We start from the raw sequence: 16192 nt of genomic DNA, 5'->3' as shown, positions 1-16192 counted from the left end.
GCAGAGAATATGGTAGATGAACCTTTACCCGAGCAGCCAAAATATAGCTTCGGTTCTGCCATGCTAAGTCATACATACAGAGGCTTGTGTGATGCCACACAAAAATCCTCTTTCGCACAAAAAGCTCCATTACATTGTGTCACCTACGAGTTTCTACAGTTGTGGTCCTGCGAATACCTCCCTGTAAGATGACCTCATATAGTAAATCCCGTACACCCATACGACTTTAGCGAGGGCAGCAGTGCAACTATGGCCACCAAGTGGACAAAGGCACGGGAACGTTGGTCTCCAGATATTGTGAAAAATTGTTACCCTGTGTACCACCAGCAGTTTGAGATACTTGGTGAGGCAGAAGTCACATGGAACTCGTGGACTCAGGACCTGATACAAATGGTCTTTGATATTTGACCCATCACAGCAGGCATCTTGAGTGATAGTGCTTTCTGGCTGACTCGCTGCAACTTATTGTTCCTGTGGTGTGTTGAGCCTTACAACCCAGAGCGTGTAATGAGACAGTTCGGTCTCTATCAAGAGATTCCACCACCTTTTCCAAGATGTATCGATGAGGAATCCCATAAGTAAGATGTGACCTCCCTAAATAGTTAGTGTCTTTTTTTAATTTACTAAAGTCACACTTTGTTACATAATTTGCGGGCTAACCAATATGGGCACGGGTTGGAGTTTATACGATTGGAGGGAACACAACATTCAATGGGGGCACAAGTGGGAAAATGAAGCGCTAGCAGATACAGTGCATCAACTAAGGTGTATTTTATTTACATTATTTTATTACGATGATCATACGATGCATGAAGATGCTTTGCTTTCATCACAACGGTTTATGTAATTATCTAATTTTGCAGACCGTACGATGGAAGTACAGATCAAGCGTACAAGTAGTGGTACTGCATCAACACACGTACTAGCTTGGCCAGTCAGCCAGCTACTATACCAACACATCTCACACAGGAGGAGCGGGCGCAGAGACATATTGAACTGCATGTAGCTTACTATCGTGACCAGATGGTAATCACTTGTAACTTTTTTAGGTTCATCATTTCATAATCATTTGAACCAAATAACATCCAAATATTGTTCAGCTTGAAAGTTGCAACAAAGTAGGGCAGATGGCTAAGGAAAGCATGCCGGCCCAGGGCCCAGCTCACAAGTCATTCCAGAAACGTTTTCAAGAATACATGGCAACAAAGTTCAGATGCGATAGAGGCGACGATGTTGTCACTGGAGCGTACAACATGCCGGTAGCGAGGTCAGCCAGACCGAGCGAGGCGCGTCCGAGCCATGCGCAGTGGGGGGAGGGTCCGAGTATTAGAATGACATTGCCACGACATGACTCATCTCTGCCACTACATCAATCTTCTTTGGTGCAGCTTCGTCAGGGGCAGACATCTCAGGACCATGGCACGGGCTTGGATTCGATGCCCGAGCAGACTCTTTCCCCTAACCCATATGCGTACATAGGATATGATGCATACACCCAAGGTGAGGGATCTCAGTCATATCTCTCCACGCGAGGGATCTCCATGCCCGAGGAGACTCGTGTACCAGATTTAAACCAGTACCACGTACAAGGGCCAGACAGTACAGGCGAGGGGTCTTATCAGGTAGTCATGTTTACATTTTAATGCATTTAAAATGATATCATATATTATCTTCTAATAGTTTGTTTACAATGTTTCTATGTGCAGGACATACATGATGTTAATTGGGGCGATGAGGACACCCAACGTGGCCTCAACACAGGCGTCCGAGGAGCATTACATGATCATGGCGACACGGTTACATCATTAGTTACAGAGTTCTTCGGAGGGGACGTTATTGGCCCATATTTTATCCCGGCGGAGTCACAACCATACGCCTACAATTACACTTCAGGTTCGCAACAAGGATTCCCGACTCCACCACCTACACAGGAGTCACAGACACATGAAGCTGAATTGGAATACGGCCGCGGTCTTCGTGTAACTCGGCCACTTAATCGCTTGTCGCTTTCCGGTCGTAAGGAAAGGCCAGGTGGTCGTTGTAAACTGGGGTGATTCATCTATCCACGCGCGCGGCCCATTTTATCTACATATGTCACTATCAGACTTTCCGATTTAAACATCTATGTATGCTGAAATAAAAATGCACCATTCAGGAACAATTTTTCCCGCCTATATGTTCCGCCATACTATCCCGCTTCACTCTTCGGCTTATGTTAGGCCAAAATGATTTTTTTTAATTTTGGCTGATGAATATTGTGCAACCATTGCCCATCTTAGGCATTGAAAAAAAATATTTTCGCACAACCCTTTCCCCTCAATACTTTCCCGCCAACGCTTTCCCTCCATATGTTCCCGCCACCCGTTTCCCGCCAACCCCTTCCCGCCATATCTTCCCGCCACCCGTTTCCCGCCAACCCCTTCCCGCCATACCGCAGTCGTTCTTTCCCGCCATTTTCTCCTCTCTACCTATAAAACCCCCTTCAGACGGAGGTGGATAAGCATTCGAGTGTAGTATAGTTGAGATGTCCCATTATCCTTTCGATCATAGTTTTCACCCTGGGATGAGCAGGACTCTTTTGAGGCTAGCCACCGATTTCAGGATGGACAATAGGATAATTCCATGGGACGAACTCACCGGTAGTGACACCATAATGAATGAGTTGGCTCACGAATTACGTAGGTCTGGGTGACCTGAAAGGACCTATGAGGAGGTACGTAAAGAACTTCTTAGGTTGCATGCAAGGTGGAAGAAGGTAGTGGAGCCGAAGAGTGAAACTTTCAGAAGGACTATAGAAAAGCATCCATTTTTATGGACTAAGGAGAGCGAGGACGAAGATGATATCTTCATGTCGCCGCTTTCGGGTTCTGCATCATCAAAGGGCAAGAGTTCTGTATCGTCCAAGGGCAAGAGTACTGCATCCTCGAAGGGCAAGAGTTCTGCATCGTCCAAGGGTAAGAGTTCTGCATCCTCGAAGGGCGAGAGTTCTGCATCGACGGAGGATGACGATGATGTCTTCATGTAGTTTTTAAGCTGTATTCCAGTTCTACCATTTAATTTAGATGTAATTGCATTATTAGTTTGTACTCTCTTATTGTAGGGCATTATGTTCTATCTTAATTTCATTTTGTAGTTGTTGCATGATGTTCGATAATCATGTTCTAAAACTATATATTTTTTATTACGACACGGTACAACTGAAAATAAGATACATCGTACTACTGAAATGAAGCTACATTTAACTACTGAAATAAAGCTACATTAAACTGCAGGAATTAAGATACAAACGATTGCGAAATTTAATATACTACCACAGGGATCTACTGAGTCCAGCGTGGATATTTTTCTTTTCCATCGCCAGCTTCTTCTGCTGCCTTGGCCTCACGAGCATCGGATTCCTGCCCGTGGAAATGAGCGTCGTCACGTGGGAATCCTTGCTGTCTGCCACAACACAGGTTGTCGAGCCGCATGCGTGGGAATAGTCGTGTGAGAAACAATCACTGCAGTCTGCAACAGGGATGTTGTCGTGCGTGCAGCGACAACGGAGGTACAGCCTACAGGTTCCCGCATCGTGTGAGTAATTCCCGTGGTGCCGTCGCATTCGCTGAGGCAAAAGAAGCAAAAGCCGGAGTGATTCCCGGGCAGCACCAGGGCATTAGCATGGCAAAAGCAACCAGTGTCGGCACAAGGGGGCAAAATCCGTAGATTCCCGCCCGTGATAATCAGCGCTGCACGGGAATCATCACCGTCTAAGTCCTTGTCGCGCGTGCAGCACGAACAGCAGTGCCGCCTCCCGCGGAGGCGGCCTGGCCCACGCCTCGGCCCACGCGCAATAGGGGCTGCCGGCCAGGGAGCGGCAGTGGTAGTGCTCGCCGCCTCGCCTAGTGGCGGTGTGGCCCACATCGCCAGGCCCGTTCCGTCGCAGTGCGGAAAACCGTTTTGCCCCGCGCGGCCGCCTCCTGCCGTGGCGGCAAGTGCCACGTGTTGCTTGTCGCGCCTGCCGCCACGAATGAGGGGGCTCTTTTTGTCAATTGGAGTCTTTTCTGGCAAATCCACTGGACAGAAGGTCTCTTTAGACAAAAAATCCCCTAATACTGGCAAAGCTTCCCAAGGCTTTGGCGACATCTCTTACACACATACACTGAGACGCTCCTCAAAACAGGAAGATCTACAACGCAGGCAGAGGCGCGGACTGGGCATCCGTCATGTCACAGGCAGGGGAATCCAGATGCTCTTGTCGTATCGTATCGTATAGACAGACATTGCGCGTACGCATCATGATCACAGAATATCCTGGCCCGCACAAGTTGATCCGAGTCCCCCACGAACAGTTCATCCGGCGTCCCTTCCCTTCCCTGTTTCGGCAGTCCCAGCCTTGCCCTCAAATCTGGGATCATCGGGCAAGGCCAACCACACCGCATCCACTGGCCAGTACATGGAAGCTGTGTGGCACAAATTGTAGGCGGCTTTGCAACTCAAATCAATAGATTTTTAACAGAATGAAAAGCTAAATACTGCTACACGGATCTGAGCAGCTTAAGAGTTGGTCAGTAGCCAGTGATGTACATGTACAACACTGGCACATCCCTGTCAGGCCACGATGGAATCGCCCATCATCCGATTGATGACTGACGAGCCCATGTCGGAGCCACACTGATCGCAATGAATGAATTGATTTCAGCGTCCACAGTCCTGACTCCGTCGGGTCGGGTCGTACTGAGTTATCGAGCCAGGCTGGCTGGACACGGCGACGCGGATCGCGGCTCTCCTCCGCGCGGCGCGGCCGGCCTCCCCTCCGGTGCCCACGCCGCTGGCCTCCTCCCCTCACCCGTTGCTTTCAGGCAAGGCAGGCAGCCACGCCACCCCCCACCACCCATGCCACTTGGACTTGGTGCATGCACCCAATTCGGCCACCACTCTCTGTCATCCTGTTCATCATCTTCTTCCTCCGGTCCCGTGGAACCATCTCCGTCCTCGGTGTCCTACCGCACTGTGCTGCGCGGCACCCTGTCTCTGTATGAGATGCCATGCCGTGTAGGGACCAGGGTGCGGATCATTTGGGGTTTCCACCAGAAACCCTACTGTTTCATGTGTTATTACTATATATAAACCTTCCCGGAAATTCAAATAATTCTCGGTTTTGCACTGACGCTAAGCTGTGTCCAGTTGATGTTGATGGTGCTAGCTTTTGTTAGGTGCGCTTTGTTTCCCCACCCAATCAAGGCCCTTCTTCAACAGCCAATCGATTCATAACTCACTTTTTTATCACCTGATGATGACGATGATGATTCTCTTAATAGTATTGTTATGCTTATTTCATTAGTGCCACTTGCGAGTTGAGACCAAACCATGGTTAATTAGGGGGTTGTTTACTTTCTCCTTTCCTTTTAGCACGGATGCTCTTTACCCAGTCCAACTTCACAAATTGGTGACCCAAAAACAACAACAAAAAAAGGTTCTTGAGCATATGTTTCAAGTGCATCTTTGCTCTACTGGAGTAGTTAATTTCACGAGTGGTTTGCTCCTTCCTCTCACCATCGTTGCACGTCACTTCACCAAAAGAGTAGTAGATAGTTTACAGGTTTTTTAGCTTAGGCTTTGCGGACAATTCTTGGTCAAGAAACTACAGGCCAGCTTCCGCGTTCTACAATAATATCCAAGGGACAAATTGACCATTTAGAGTCACATAAGCCACTTGTTTTTCTTATATTATCTTGCTCGTTGTCTGGAACCTATTTTAAGGGGCAGATTAGGCACATCTCGAGAACGATTTTGAGCCCACATCGCCGGATTTCGGCGTCCTCATAAAACGCTTAACCTTGGCTTACATCTAACTCAACCGTTAACCCTTTCCCTCGGTGTTTAATTTTATTATAGCCCCCCCAGCCAAAAACTCTTGGTAAGAGAGACTTGCTTGTGGCCCTTTTCAACATGTATCTTTATCCAGTTTGAGATGTTTTTCAGCATGTACTCCAGCTCCGTGGTATAGTAGTACGATACATCACATGATCTTCAAGCGAGGATTACGACTGGAAACACACTGGGTCATTCAGAAACTTGTCAATTTCTCGCACACATTGGGTCATTCAGGGCATGTACAATGCATAGTGTCAAGGTGATGTCTCGCACGTCATGTAGGTTCGAATATGACGTAAAGTAGGTTCGGATAGGAAAGCGGGATCCTCTCCAGAAGGCGGGTGCTTGAAGAGAAAAAGTATGGTACGGTGACAAAAGCTGAAAGGTTGAATGAAAAGTAGAGATGCATGTGTACTAAAATCCTTATTTTCTATTTTTTAATGAGGCCCACTAATAGTAGCTTGCATTGGGAAAAACAAATAAATATAGATACCTCAAATTACTTTTTATCATGAGGCATATGTATCCATATACCACCATTGTACATGCCCACAGAGACTTAATCGCCCAGCGAAGCGAAGAAACTCGTCACCTGTCACTCCTCATACACACGCACCTCAGCCTCAGTCATCAAACACTCGATCGGATGGTTGTTAGCGCGCCGATCCGCTGCCTCCATGAAAATCAGCACGACAGGGGCACCTCGGAGAGTGAGACTGAGAGCATGTGAGGAGGGGTCACAAGTCCCACCACTACCTTGGCTTGACAGGCCAGGCCAAGGGATAAGATGCACGGCCACGGATGATAGGTGCCACCAAGCAATAAAGGGGATGGTTATCAAAGCGAGGACCATCAAATCCAACCCGATCCATGTTTCTTTCTTTTTAAGATCACCAAGCAAAGACTATTTTCTGGCGAGCACCAAAAAACACTTCAAAGCGTTGCCTAACTTTTCTTAGGTTTGCCACTTTGAATTGACCCACCTGGCTTTAGGCAAAGTGAGGATCAAATACCAGCTTTCTAAGCGTCTTGATGTGAAAGTCACTAGATCTCTCACACCACATAAAAAGAAGCAACTCAACAGGATGAATTTATTTTACGGCAAAAGTTCAGGGGAAGAAAAAGATCTCGGTTGGTCCGTTTCTATACCGACATCCAAAGTGAACCTAATTCAGGCAAAATTTCCACCAGCCTGGCAAACAAACGTAGCTGCCTAACTATTTAACAAAATTCCCCGGCATGGAAGTTTTGCAAACAAAAAAAAAATCCAATTGAAAATTGGAAGTTTTGCACACAAAAAAAATCCAACTGAAAGTCATCACCAGAGAGAGATCACATAAGAGAGCACCAGTTCATACATTCACCAATCACAAGGAACGGAATCAACAAATACACAAGCAATTTGACAGCCAGCCAGTCATATGAACAGCATTTTAACTAACAAGTTCAACTAGGAATAAAATTAAGTTTTCCATAAGAGAAGAGGTTCACCAGCTGGATGGACATACATGTATATAACCAGTTCCAAGTTCCAGCCTATTTGCAACTACTGCAAAACCTATATGAAAATTAAGAGAAGACCTATAGAATTACCCACTTCTTAGGAGGACGACGACGACACTTCCCCATGGAAACACAAGGTTGGTTTTGCCACGAAGAAAGCTTATGACCCTAGGAGTTTATTCTTCATTCAGTAGTACCAGTTGGGGCCGTCGTTCTTCTGCGGGTAGTCGACGGTGCCAGACATGTTGAAGCCAGAGCCGAACCTGAAATCCGATGCGCCGGAGATGCTGCCCATCTGGTTGCCGAACTGCGCCTGCGCGTCGTCACCGATGAAGAACTGCTGCTGCGCCGGGGCCTGCTGCTGCTGCTGCTGCTGCTGCTGTGGCTGTTGTGCTTGCTGCTGCTGCATCATGTTACTCACATCACTGAACATACTGTCGCCATTGCCTCCAATTCCATTGCCCTGTCCAAAGAAACCCTCGTCCATTACTGGGGTGATGGCATTGGGCCTCTCTATAATGGTGACGTCGTCGTTGCCCATGTTCTTGTTGGTGGCCGGGAAGGTGGTGTCGTACATGTTCATCAGCTCGGCGATGGACCTCTGGCCGTCCATGGGGAGGCCGAAATCCAGGTTGTTGAGCCCATGGTTCTGCTGGTTGTAGGCTGCCGGGAAGACTTGCGGCGGCGCAGGTGGCGTTGCCTTGTTCTCCGCGCTTGGCGGGAGGGGATCATTGTACTTGCAGGTGTACCGGTGGCTGTTGCGCGCATTCCGGTCAAGGAAGCCGTACCCGTAGTCGCTGTGTGGGCACTGGACGTTGTTGCAGGTGTAGACGCGGTTGTTCAGCATCAGCTCCGGCTCGGCGGCCACCGCGCTCCTCTTCTGGACATACTCCATATCGCCGGTCTCCTCTTTCATGGGCGCTTGCATGAGGAACTTGTCATTCAGGATGGCCGCGCCGAGGTTGAAGGCGGTTGGATCGTCCATGGCCATCTTGTGGGTGCCGGCCTCATCGCCCTTGCAGTCGTCGGCGAGGTCAACGTCGTACTCACTCGAGCTGGCGTTGAATGATATGGCACTGGCGATGCCGCCGGCAGACGCTGGAGGGCGAACGCCCGGGTGCAGCCTCATGAACAGCTCCTCTTCCTGCTTCACCACGGCCAGCCAGGTGGAGATCTCCTTGGCGGTCATCTTGTCCTGGAGGCATTTGGACTGGCGAACGAGGCGCCGGATCTTCTCGATGTCCGGCGACATGTGCTTGATGACAGCGGTGAGCACGCTGACCTTCCAGGCCTTCTTCAGGTCATGGGGCTTCTTGTACGGGGGCGGGCCCTGGTCCTTGGGGATGCCAAGCTCCGGCCACCACTCCTCGTCGCCGGACGGCCACCATGGAGGAGAGATGCCCTTCTCGAGCGGGAACCTTCGCTGCGGTGGATCGCAGTGCTGCATGAGCGCCGAGAGCAGCGAGCCCAGCGTGGTGTCCTGCAGCTCCTGCAGCGAGTGCGGGCTGGCGGTGCCGGAAGCCAGCTCGCTCTCGGAGCCCGGCACGGCGTTGTCGGCCTGGTACTTGGCGATGGCGGCCGGGCCGTTCCGGTCGAAGCGGACCTTCTCCTTCCACCAGGCACGGAGGTTGTCAGAGGCGCCGCTCACGGGCTTGCCCTTCTCCGGAATGATGCCGTAGACGAACCCCTGGGCGCGGCACACCTCCATCATCTTGAGCATGTACTTGAGGATGCCGTCCTGCGCGCGCGACATCTTCTTGCGGCGCGCCTGCTCCTGCGACTGCCGCGGCTTCAGTCCGTCGCCAGCCCCGCCGCCGCCGGCGGCCTGCTCCTTGCCGCGGCTCTGCTGCAGCTCCTTGAGGCGCTTGAGCTTCATGCGGTCGCGCCACATGCGGCGCTCCAGCTCCTCGATGTCATCCACATCGTCGTCGCTGTCGTCCTCACCGGCGTCCGGGAAGTTGTTCGTGGGGGGGTCCACGAGGTCGCCCTCGCCCATGACGCACTGGTCGCCGGAGGATGTCTGCGGCATAAGGGAGCCGAAGCCGAGGTTCTTGTCGGCGCCGTTCTGCTGGAGCAGATCCACGAAGTTGTGCACGCCGGAGAACGCCATGCCCTGATCCATCAGCAGCCCACCTCCCATCATGGTCACTCAAGCAGCTCTTTTTCTCCACACAAGAAATTCCACTTCCTTCCACTACTACTTGTAGCTGTGGTGGTGTTCACCTGCACAGAAGCAAGCAAAGAGGCCAGGTTAATTACAAGGCTTATTGCTTGCTGAGTCTAAACGCAATAACTAGGCAACATGTGCAACAAGATTAGTGTTAAAGAGGCAATTACAGTTAAGAGCAATAAAGCTTAAAATAGCCATAATACTACTAGTAGTAGTTATCTTAATGAGGTACTAGTTTTCTTTGAGGGAACTTAATCAGGTAATTAGACGGTGACTTAACACATATGTGCTCCAGTTCCTATCTTCTCCTTAAAGTAAACAGCTGTATTAGTTCACAAAACATCCCAGATCTATTAACCCGGAGCCGAGACAATCATGTGGCATAAAAGCAAGTTTGGCAATTGAAGCAAGCACCGGAAGGCCCGGCCTGCATGTGTCTGGCTAATCAAAACGCAGTCGATCTTATCTAACCCACACCACACACACCTCTGCTATGATCCTCTCCTTCACAATTATAGATCATCAAGTCAAGAAGGCAGCGCACGCAACTAGCAGAGGCAACTGATCTAACAGAAGCCTTATCTTGTTTTTCTCTGTGACATGATCATATCGGACGGCATAACTAACGGAAATGGGTGTGTTATGCATGACCACTAAAAAAATATAGGAGTAATACACTAATGGAAGAATAAGGCAGAAAGTTGAACACATCTGTCCGCCCACACAGGGTTTTACCAAATACTAGAACTGTTTCCATATAATCCTACGAGAATAATTGAATCATGTCTAAGCGTCCTCATGAAGGATTGCTTTGATCCAATCACTCGCAGGGGTTGGCCAAAATGATGAGAAAGCAGTGGGAACCCTTTTCAAGGGAAGAAAGCCATGTTTTATGTAAAACAGGTATCGACAGTTGGAAACAAGAACATGTACCCATGTGCTCACCCAAAAGGAAACAAAGTAGTAGTATAGCCCACAAAAGGGGAAGAAAACAATAGAGAAAATGGATGAAGCAGGCATCAAAACGGAGAAGAGACGGGAAATTTTCCATCTCCTGATTGATAAGAGAAAACAGGAATAGCATTCCATTCCTCCCTGACAAAACAAAATAAAAATCCTTCCAAAAACGCTAGGTGCTATGTATTCCAGATTTCCAGAACAAAAGTAAGAAGGGAACTCTGGGAATTGGACTCATCCAAAAATATCTCCCTGGAGCAATGAAAAAGAAGAGCAAAGAAAGCACAAACTGGAATTGATAACTGCTGCAGAAGCAACTCTATAGGACCCCCGAAAATATCCATCTATCCAGAGAGAAAAAATACCCAAAAGAACAAGGCATGGTCGCATAGCTAGCCTACCTCAGGCCCTCTAGCCCTAGCCAATCAAGAGCACGGACAAAACACATGGTAAAAGGATAGATGAGGAAGAAGAAGCGTACGCAGCAGGAACGCATGAACAGAAAAGGGAGATGGCAGGGCAGCATGAGCTCACCTGCGTCGATCTCCCACTTGCTAGTTTTATCCGCTTTTCACCTTTGCCATGACCTGGGAGAGCTAGGAAGAGAAAAACAGCGGCGGGAGGGTGGGGGAAAGGTGGGGAGAAGAAGGCACGAGGGAGGGGAGGGGAGGGGAGAGGGGTGGAGATCAGATAAGAACAGGCGAAGGGAAGGGGGGAGGAGACTACGGCGCAAGAGCACAAAGTAGCAGCAGCTAATAGGCAAGTGGGTGTGGGTGGCGCTCGGGCGCAACAGCGACAGGGACCCCTTCCATCTTGTAATCGCCCCCTTATATTATGATGGGGAAAGGGAAAAAATGGTACTAGTCCCACGCAGGAACCGCCGCTGCGATGTGAATCTCGCTGCTAAGTAAAAAAAATCACGGCCGCGACAGCGCGCCGCCCGGCCTCGGCGAGGTTAAAGAAAGGCCGGGTGGCCTCTCTCCCTGTGACGCGTGGGGTCCCAGTCGGTGCGCTCCGTAACGTGGGGTTGGAGAGGACCGGGGGGGCGCGTGAGCTACGGACAAAGCCGCTACAAGTTGAGAGCCAAGTTTACTGTTTTGCCCTCTCGAGAATTGGTTGGCTGCGGGGCTGCGGGGCTGCGGGGCTGCGTGGGCGTGTCCAAAGACAAAGGTCATGATCTTCTGCGCACAGCACGCGGTAAGATATTTTTTCCTAGAGGATGTTTTCTTACACAATTTTACTCATTTGGGGTCTATGTGGATGCTAGCCAGGAGTTTTATGTGTATAAGATATGTTTGATCTGCAATTCTTAACTACTACTCCCTCGGTTCCAAAATAAATGAGTTAACTTATTTTGAACACGTATGGAGTACTAATATGCATCCCTTCTTGAATGTCTTGAATGCAAGTCGCTCATTTGGGGTCTATGTGGATGCTAGCAGGGAGTTTTATGTATATAAGTTATGTTTAATTTGCAATTCTTAAGTACCACTAAGTACAAACCTGCATCCCTTCTTGAATGTCTTGAAGGCAAGTCCAAAAGCTAGTTTCTCCTGTGTGAACATCTACAAAAGATAGATTAACTATTCAACACACTCGATCATTCGTTAACAAATCAAATCAACACATTAAAAAAGGTAATGAACTCTTCACCGAATTGGAAGATTTGCTGCCGCAGTAGAAGTGTTCCTCGTAGGAACAGCCGGAGTTGGTCTCGGACGCCGCCGGGTGCTTGGTACCACCGTCGCATGTGCAGCGTTGTCACGGCCACGACCATGCTCCACCTTGTAATCGGCAGAGAGGAACTGCGCCCGGGAACCTGCCCCATTAAAGGTGGTTGAAGAGTCAGGAGCATGGATAGGCAAGGGCGAAGGCGTGGCGCCCAAGGCCGAATCTTGGTGCCATCTTCTCCAAATTCTTCCCCATCCACCGCGATTTCATCTACGATGGAGTGATGCGCCTCCTCGCGATCCTCGTGGCCAAGATCCATGCGCTTGTCCACTGAAGCTCGAGGCATGGCGGAAGGAGGTACTCCGTCAGCCCGACATGCTCGTGTGGAGGGGATGGGTGGAGAGGAGGAGGTGGAGGGAGGAGATAGCTTGCTCTGCTGGTCGCATGAAGGACATGAGGTGGAAAGAGCAGACGAGGAGATCAGGGAGGTTGATGGTCATGTCGCTGCAAACAACGCCGGCGGTGATGGCCCCTCCCCTCTAGGGTTTGTGGCGAGAAAGAGATGGGGGCGAGGGGGTTTCTGTGGTGTGGTGTGGGAGTGACGGCGGGGGGGGGGGGGCTATGGGGAGAGATTTGTGAGATTGAGGCTGGGTTGGGTAAAGCGACCCTAGGGTTTTCACATTTTTAGTGAATGACATAGAAGGTCTACCTGTCAGAATGAATGAGCATATGGGTATGCGGGTATGCGGGTATGAGTATTGTGTTCCATTCACCAGTAGTATGTAGATCTAGCAATCTCCGCTAGCAACCTATAGTGGACTCCCTCATACAGATCTGGTGGTACTTGGAGTACGCGTCCAGAAAAAAACAGTAGCTCACAACCCGTGATGGAGTTGATCACCTGATCAATGCGAGGCAAAGGAAGCAGATCCTTCGGGCACACTTTGTTGAGATTTGTGTAATCAACGCACATGCGGAAATTCAATTCGGCTCCCGGGAGCGTGTGCTCCCGGGCCCAAAAATAATTTTCGAAATGTCAAAAAAATCAAGACAGTTTTTTATGTGTTCTTAGTCACATTCAAATGCTACATGCAAATGTTGAGGCAAAAAGGTTAAGCATTTTGGCTTGTGTAAAAAACCAAATTGAACCCCGATTGTTACCCCCAAATGGCATCCAATTTTTTTTCACCAACGAAACACTGTTGCTCCGATTCACATGAAAATTGTCAAGCATGCTTGCGACACTAACACAAATATACACAAAATAATAATAATTTTTTGAAAATATTTACTATTATTTTTCGCGTTATTGTTCACTTGGGAGCATGTGCTCCCGGGAGCCAAAACGCCCCCCCCCCCCCTCATGCACATGCGCAAGGTTTTATCCTTCTTGTGTGCCATAACTGGATTAGCCAATTAGTCCAGATGTTTGACTTTTTTATGAAGCCGGCCTCAAGCAGTTTAGCTATCTTCCCGCCCATTGACTACCTCTTCAGCTCCGAAAACCGGCAGATGGTTTGCTTTTTTGGTTGGGTACTTGTTCAGATATTGAGAGTGTGCTCAGCGAGCTCCACTGGAACTTCAGGCACATCAGATGGTTGTCACGCAAAGATTTTCCATTTCTCATGGAGTCACTAAGCGCGCTTTTTCTTTTCAGATCCATGTCAACTTTGATCTCCGTCGTCTTAGAGGCGTCAGTCGGGTGGACCTGAATCTTCCTTTAACTTGGTCGGGCTAGAACACAAATGACAATTTTGACTTTCTTTTTTATCATGATGTAGAGGAGGCATAGCATGTGGGATAAAGAAAGCCCATAGAACTTAATGTTATGGTTGGGTTTACTTTACATTAATAACTTAGTACATGTGGATGTTTGCTAAGATTTCGATCATAAGAAAATGTGAGTCGGTGGATTTTGTAGCATGTTAGCATAGGCTTCTCCCACACATCAACCACATGTATATCTATCAATATTATCGTAGTCAATTACATAGGGATCATTTCACAACCATAACTACTACTACAGGTGTGTGTGTGCGTTCTTTTTTACTTACAACTTCAAATTTCAGTGCCTAACATTTATTTATTTGCACTTTATAACCTCGTACACTTCATATGTCACACTTGTAAATTGTATTTTGTTAGAGAATATATGTCCAGTAAACATTAAAGTGCACAAAAGATTGTATGACTCGCAGATAGAGCTTGAGAGAAGATGGTTCCTACCTTTAGCTCCTACAGGGTATTGGCACTCCATACTTTCACATCCCCATTGGAAAGTACCACAAGATTTTTCTGTACTTGGAGGTTATCAAAATGGTGGGGGTGGAATTACCAGACTATGGCATGGGTCGGTCTTGGAAGAACACCATATGATGAGACAACATGCATGACCTTTTCTAGGAGGCTACCAGACAGGGGGAGCGACTACGATGTTGCTCCTTCCACTTTCCTCATTTCCACGACCACCAATGTTGTGGTTCAGATGAGGACAACATATGGGTTCATAAAAGATTGAAACATCCAAAATATCGATGGCGCGACACTGCCTCAACTTTGTGACCCTTTGGGATCTCATGCATCCAGCGTGTATCAAATCAAGTCAGCATATAAGGTGCATTTTGAGTGACCCCTCCCACCACCATCCTAATTCTAGTGATTTGGAAGAGTTGTGCGCCCAAGTGCAAATTATTCACTTGCCTTGTCATTCAAGACCGGGTATGATCATTGAACTGGCTTCAATGGCGCAAGGTGGCCAAACTGTGGTCTTTTCCAATTAAGCAAGAGAGAGGCATATTGTCGCTTACATATCCTATTCAAATGTCGGTTCTCGGTGCGGGTGTAGATCATGATTAAATCTTGTCTCCATTCATCTTGGATATGCTCGCTTGAAGTACGATATATCGGTCAAGGAGTGGTGAATTTCTGTCGTCTTCCTGCATGGGCATAGGAAAAGGTGGTTTCTTTCCTTTTCATGCTCACCGTTTTGAAGAACAATGGTGAATGCAACAATCGAGTGGTCCACAACATATCCACCATGCCAAGAGCTATCCCTGCCAAGATTAAGGAAGACGCAATAAATTGGTGTGTCACGGTGTGTTTTGAGTTGCACTATGTCGAAAGAGTAGTCCATTTGCGGCATTTCTCAATATGTAAATTTTTACTCTAAAAATGCTAATGATGATGCAAAGGTTTTTGCCTCCTTTCAAACAAAATGAAATATTGCTTGCACAATTTGTCTAGGTTAACTTAACTGGTACACCTCTACACGGTGTATCTTCTCTTCTCTCATCATACTTAAAATGAACGTAAGGTTTTGTCGTCCATCTCGTCATTCGTCCAACATTGCCCCTCCCTCTTGTCTTTTGTTGACTTACCAAAAAAATGTTTTCTTTGACAAGACAATAAGTTTTTATCATAAAAATGCTAAAATTTATTTAGGTAGGTAAATCACAGGCATTATTTGATAAAAAATATATAGATAATCACACTAATTTGGAAGGAAAACATGGGCTAACATAAATCACGAACATTATCTCTCCTACTTAAAAAACGTGAAGTTTTGTCGTTCATCTCGTCCTTGGTCTAACATTCCCCTTTCCCTCTCATCTTGTGTTGACTTACCGCATAAATTATGTTTTCTTTAGCAAGACAATAAGTTTTTACCAAATAAAATCCTAAAATTTATTTAGATAGGTAAATCATAGGCATTATTTGATAAAAATTATGAACTGTGATATTTGGCACACGTGTGCCACATAGCTAAAACTACCACACACACCTTATCCATTTCCCTCTAAGTACAAAACAACTTCCCCTCTCTTCGATCCCTCCTCCTCCCGAACAACCCCGCAGGCTCGCACGAGAAACCTACTTTTCCCGCACATCTCGCTCGCCCACCCCCAGGAAAACTGTCACTTCTTCTCGTCTCCCACGTGATAAAAAAAATTGAGCATGTGGGATTCGAACCCACAACCCTCAGGCACCAAAGCGCACCATCACAACCAACTCACCCTTAGGGATTTGTTGCTCAAC

At 47.9% G+C, this 16192-nt stretch overlaps 1 protein-coding gene across 2 annotated transcripts; it reads right to left on the bottom strand.

Moving 5' to 3' along the window:
- Positions 1–7193: 7193 nt before the first annotated feature.
- On the bottom strand, positions 7194–11281 carry LOC123085737 (protein ETHYLENE-INSENSITIVE 3-like 1a). 2 transcript variants are annotated; one of them, XM_044507432.1, is made up of 2 exons: positions 11021–11281; positions 7194–9582 (listed from the first exon to the last, which is right to left on the bottom strand). In XM_044507432.1, exon 2 carries the CDS (start codon positions 9500–9502, stop codon positions 7547–7549), a length of 1956 nt encoding a protein of 651 aa, XP_044363367.1. In that variant the 5' UTR covers positions 9503–9582; positions 11021–11281; the 3' UTR covers positions 7194–7546. The 2 variants fall into 2 exon arrangements, with proteins under 2 accessions (XP_044363367.1, XP_044363368.1); XM_044507433.1 differs by lacking the exon at positions 11021–11281 and adding an exon at positions 10968–10991.
- Between the last annotated feature and the right edge of the window lie 4911 nt (positions 11282–16192).

Source organism: Triticum aestivum, chromosome 4A (genome assembly GCF_018294505.1).
Source record: "Triticum aestivum cultivar Chinese Spring chromosome 4A, IWGSC CS RefSeq v2.1, whole genome shotgun sequence".
NCBI classification, from domain to species: domain Eukaryota; kingdom Viridiplantae; phylum Streptophyta; class Magnoliopsida; order Poales; family Poaceae; genus Triticum; species Triticum aestivum.
The sequence above is the reverse complement of the archived record's forward strand: the minus strand, read 5'-3'. Positions and strand labels throughout refer to the sequence as shown.

Bases quoted from the DNA above. Each gene is read 5' to 3' on its own strand.
- LOC123085737 (XM_044507432.1), bottom strand. From the start codon at position 9,502: ATGATGGGAGGTGGGCTGCTGATGGATCAGGGCATGGCGTTCTCCGGC.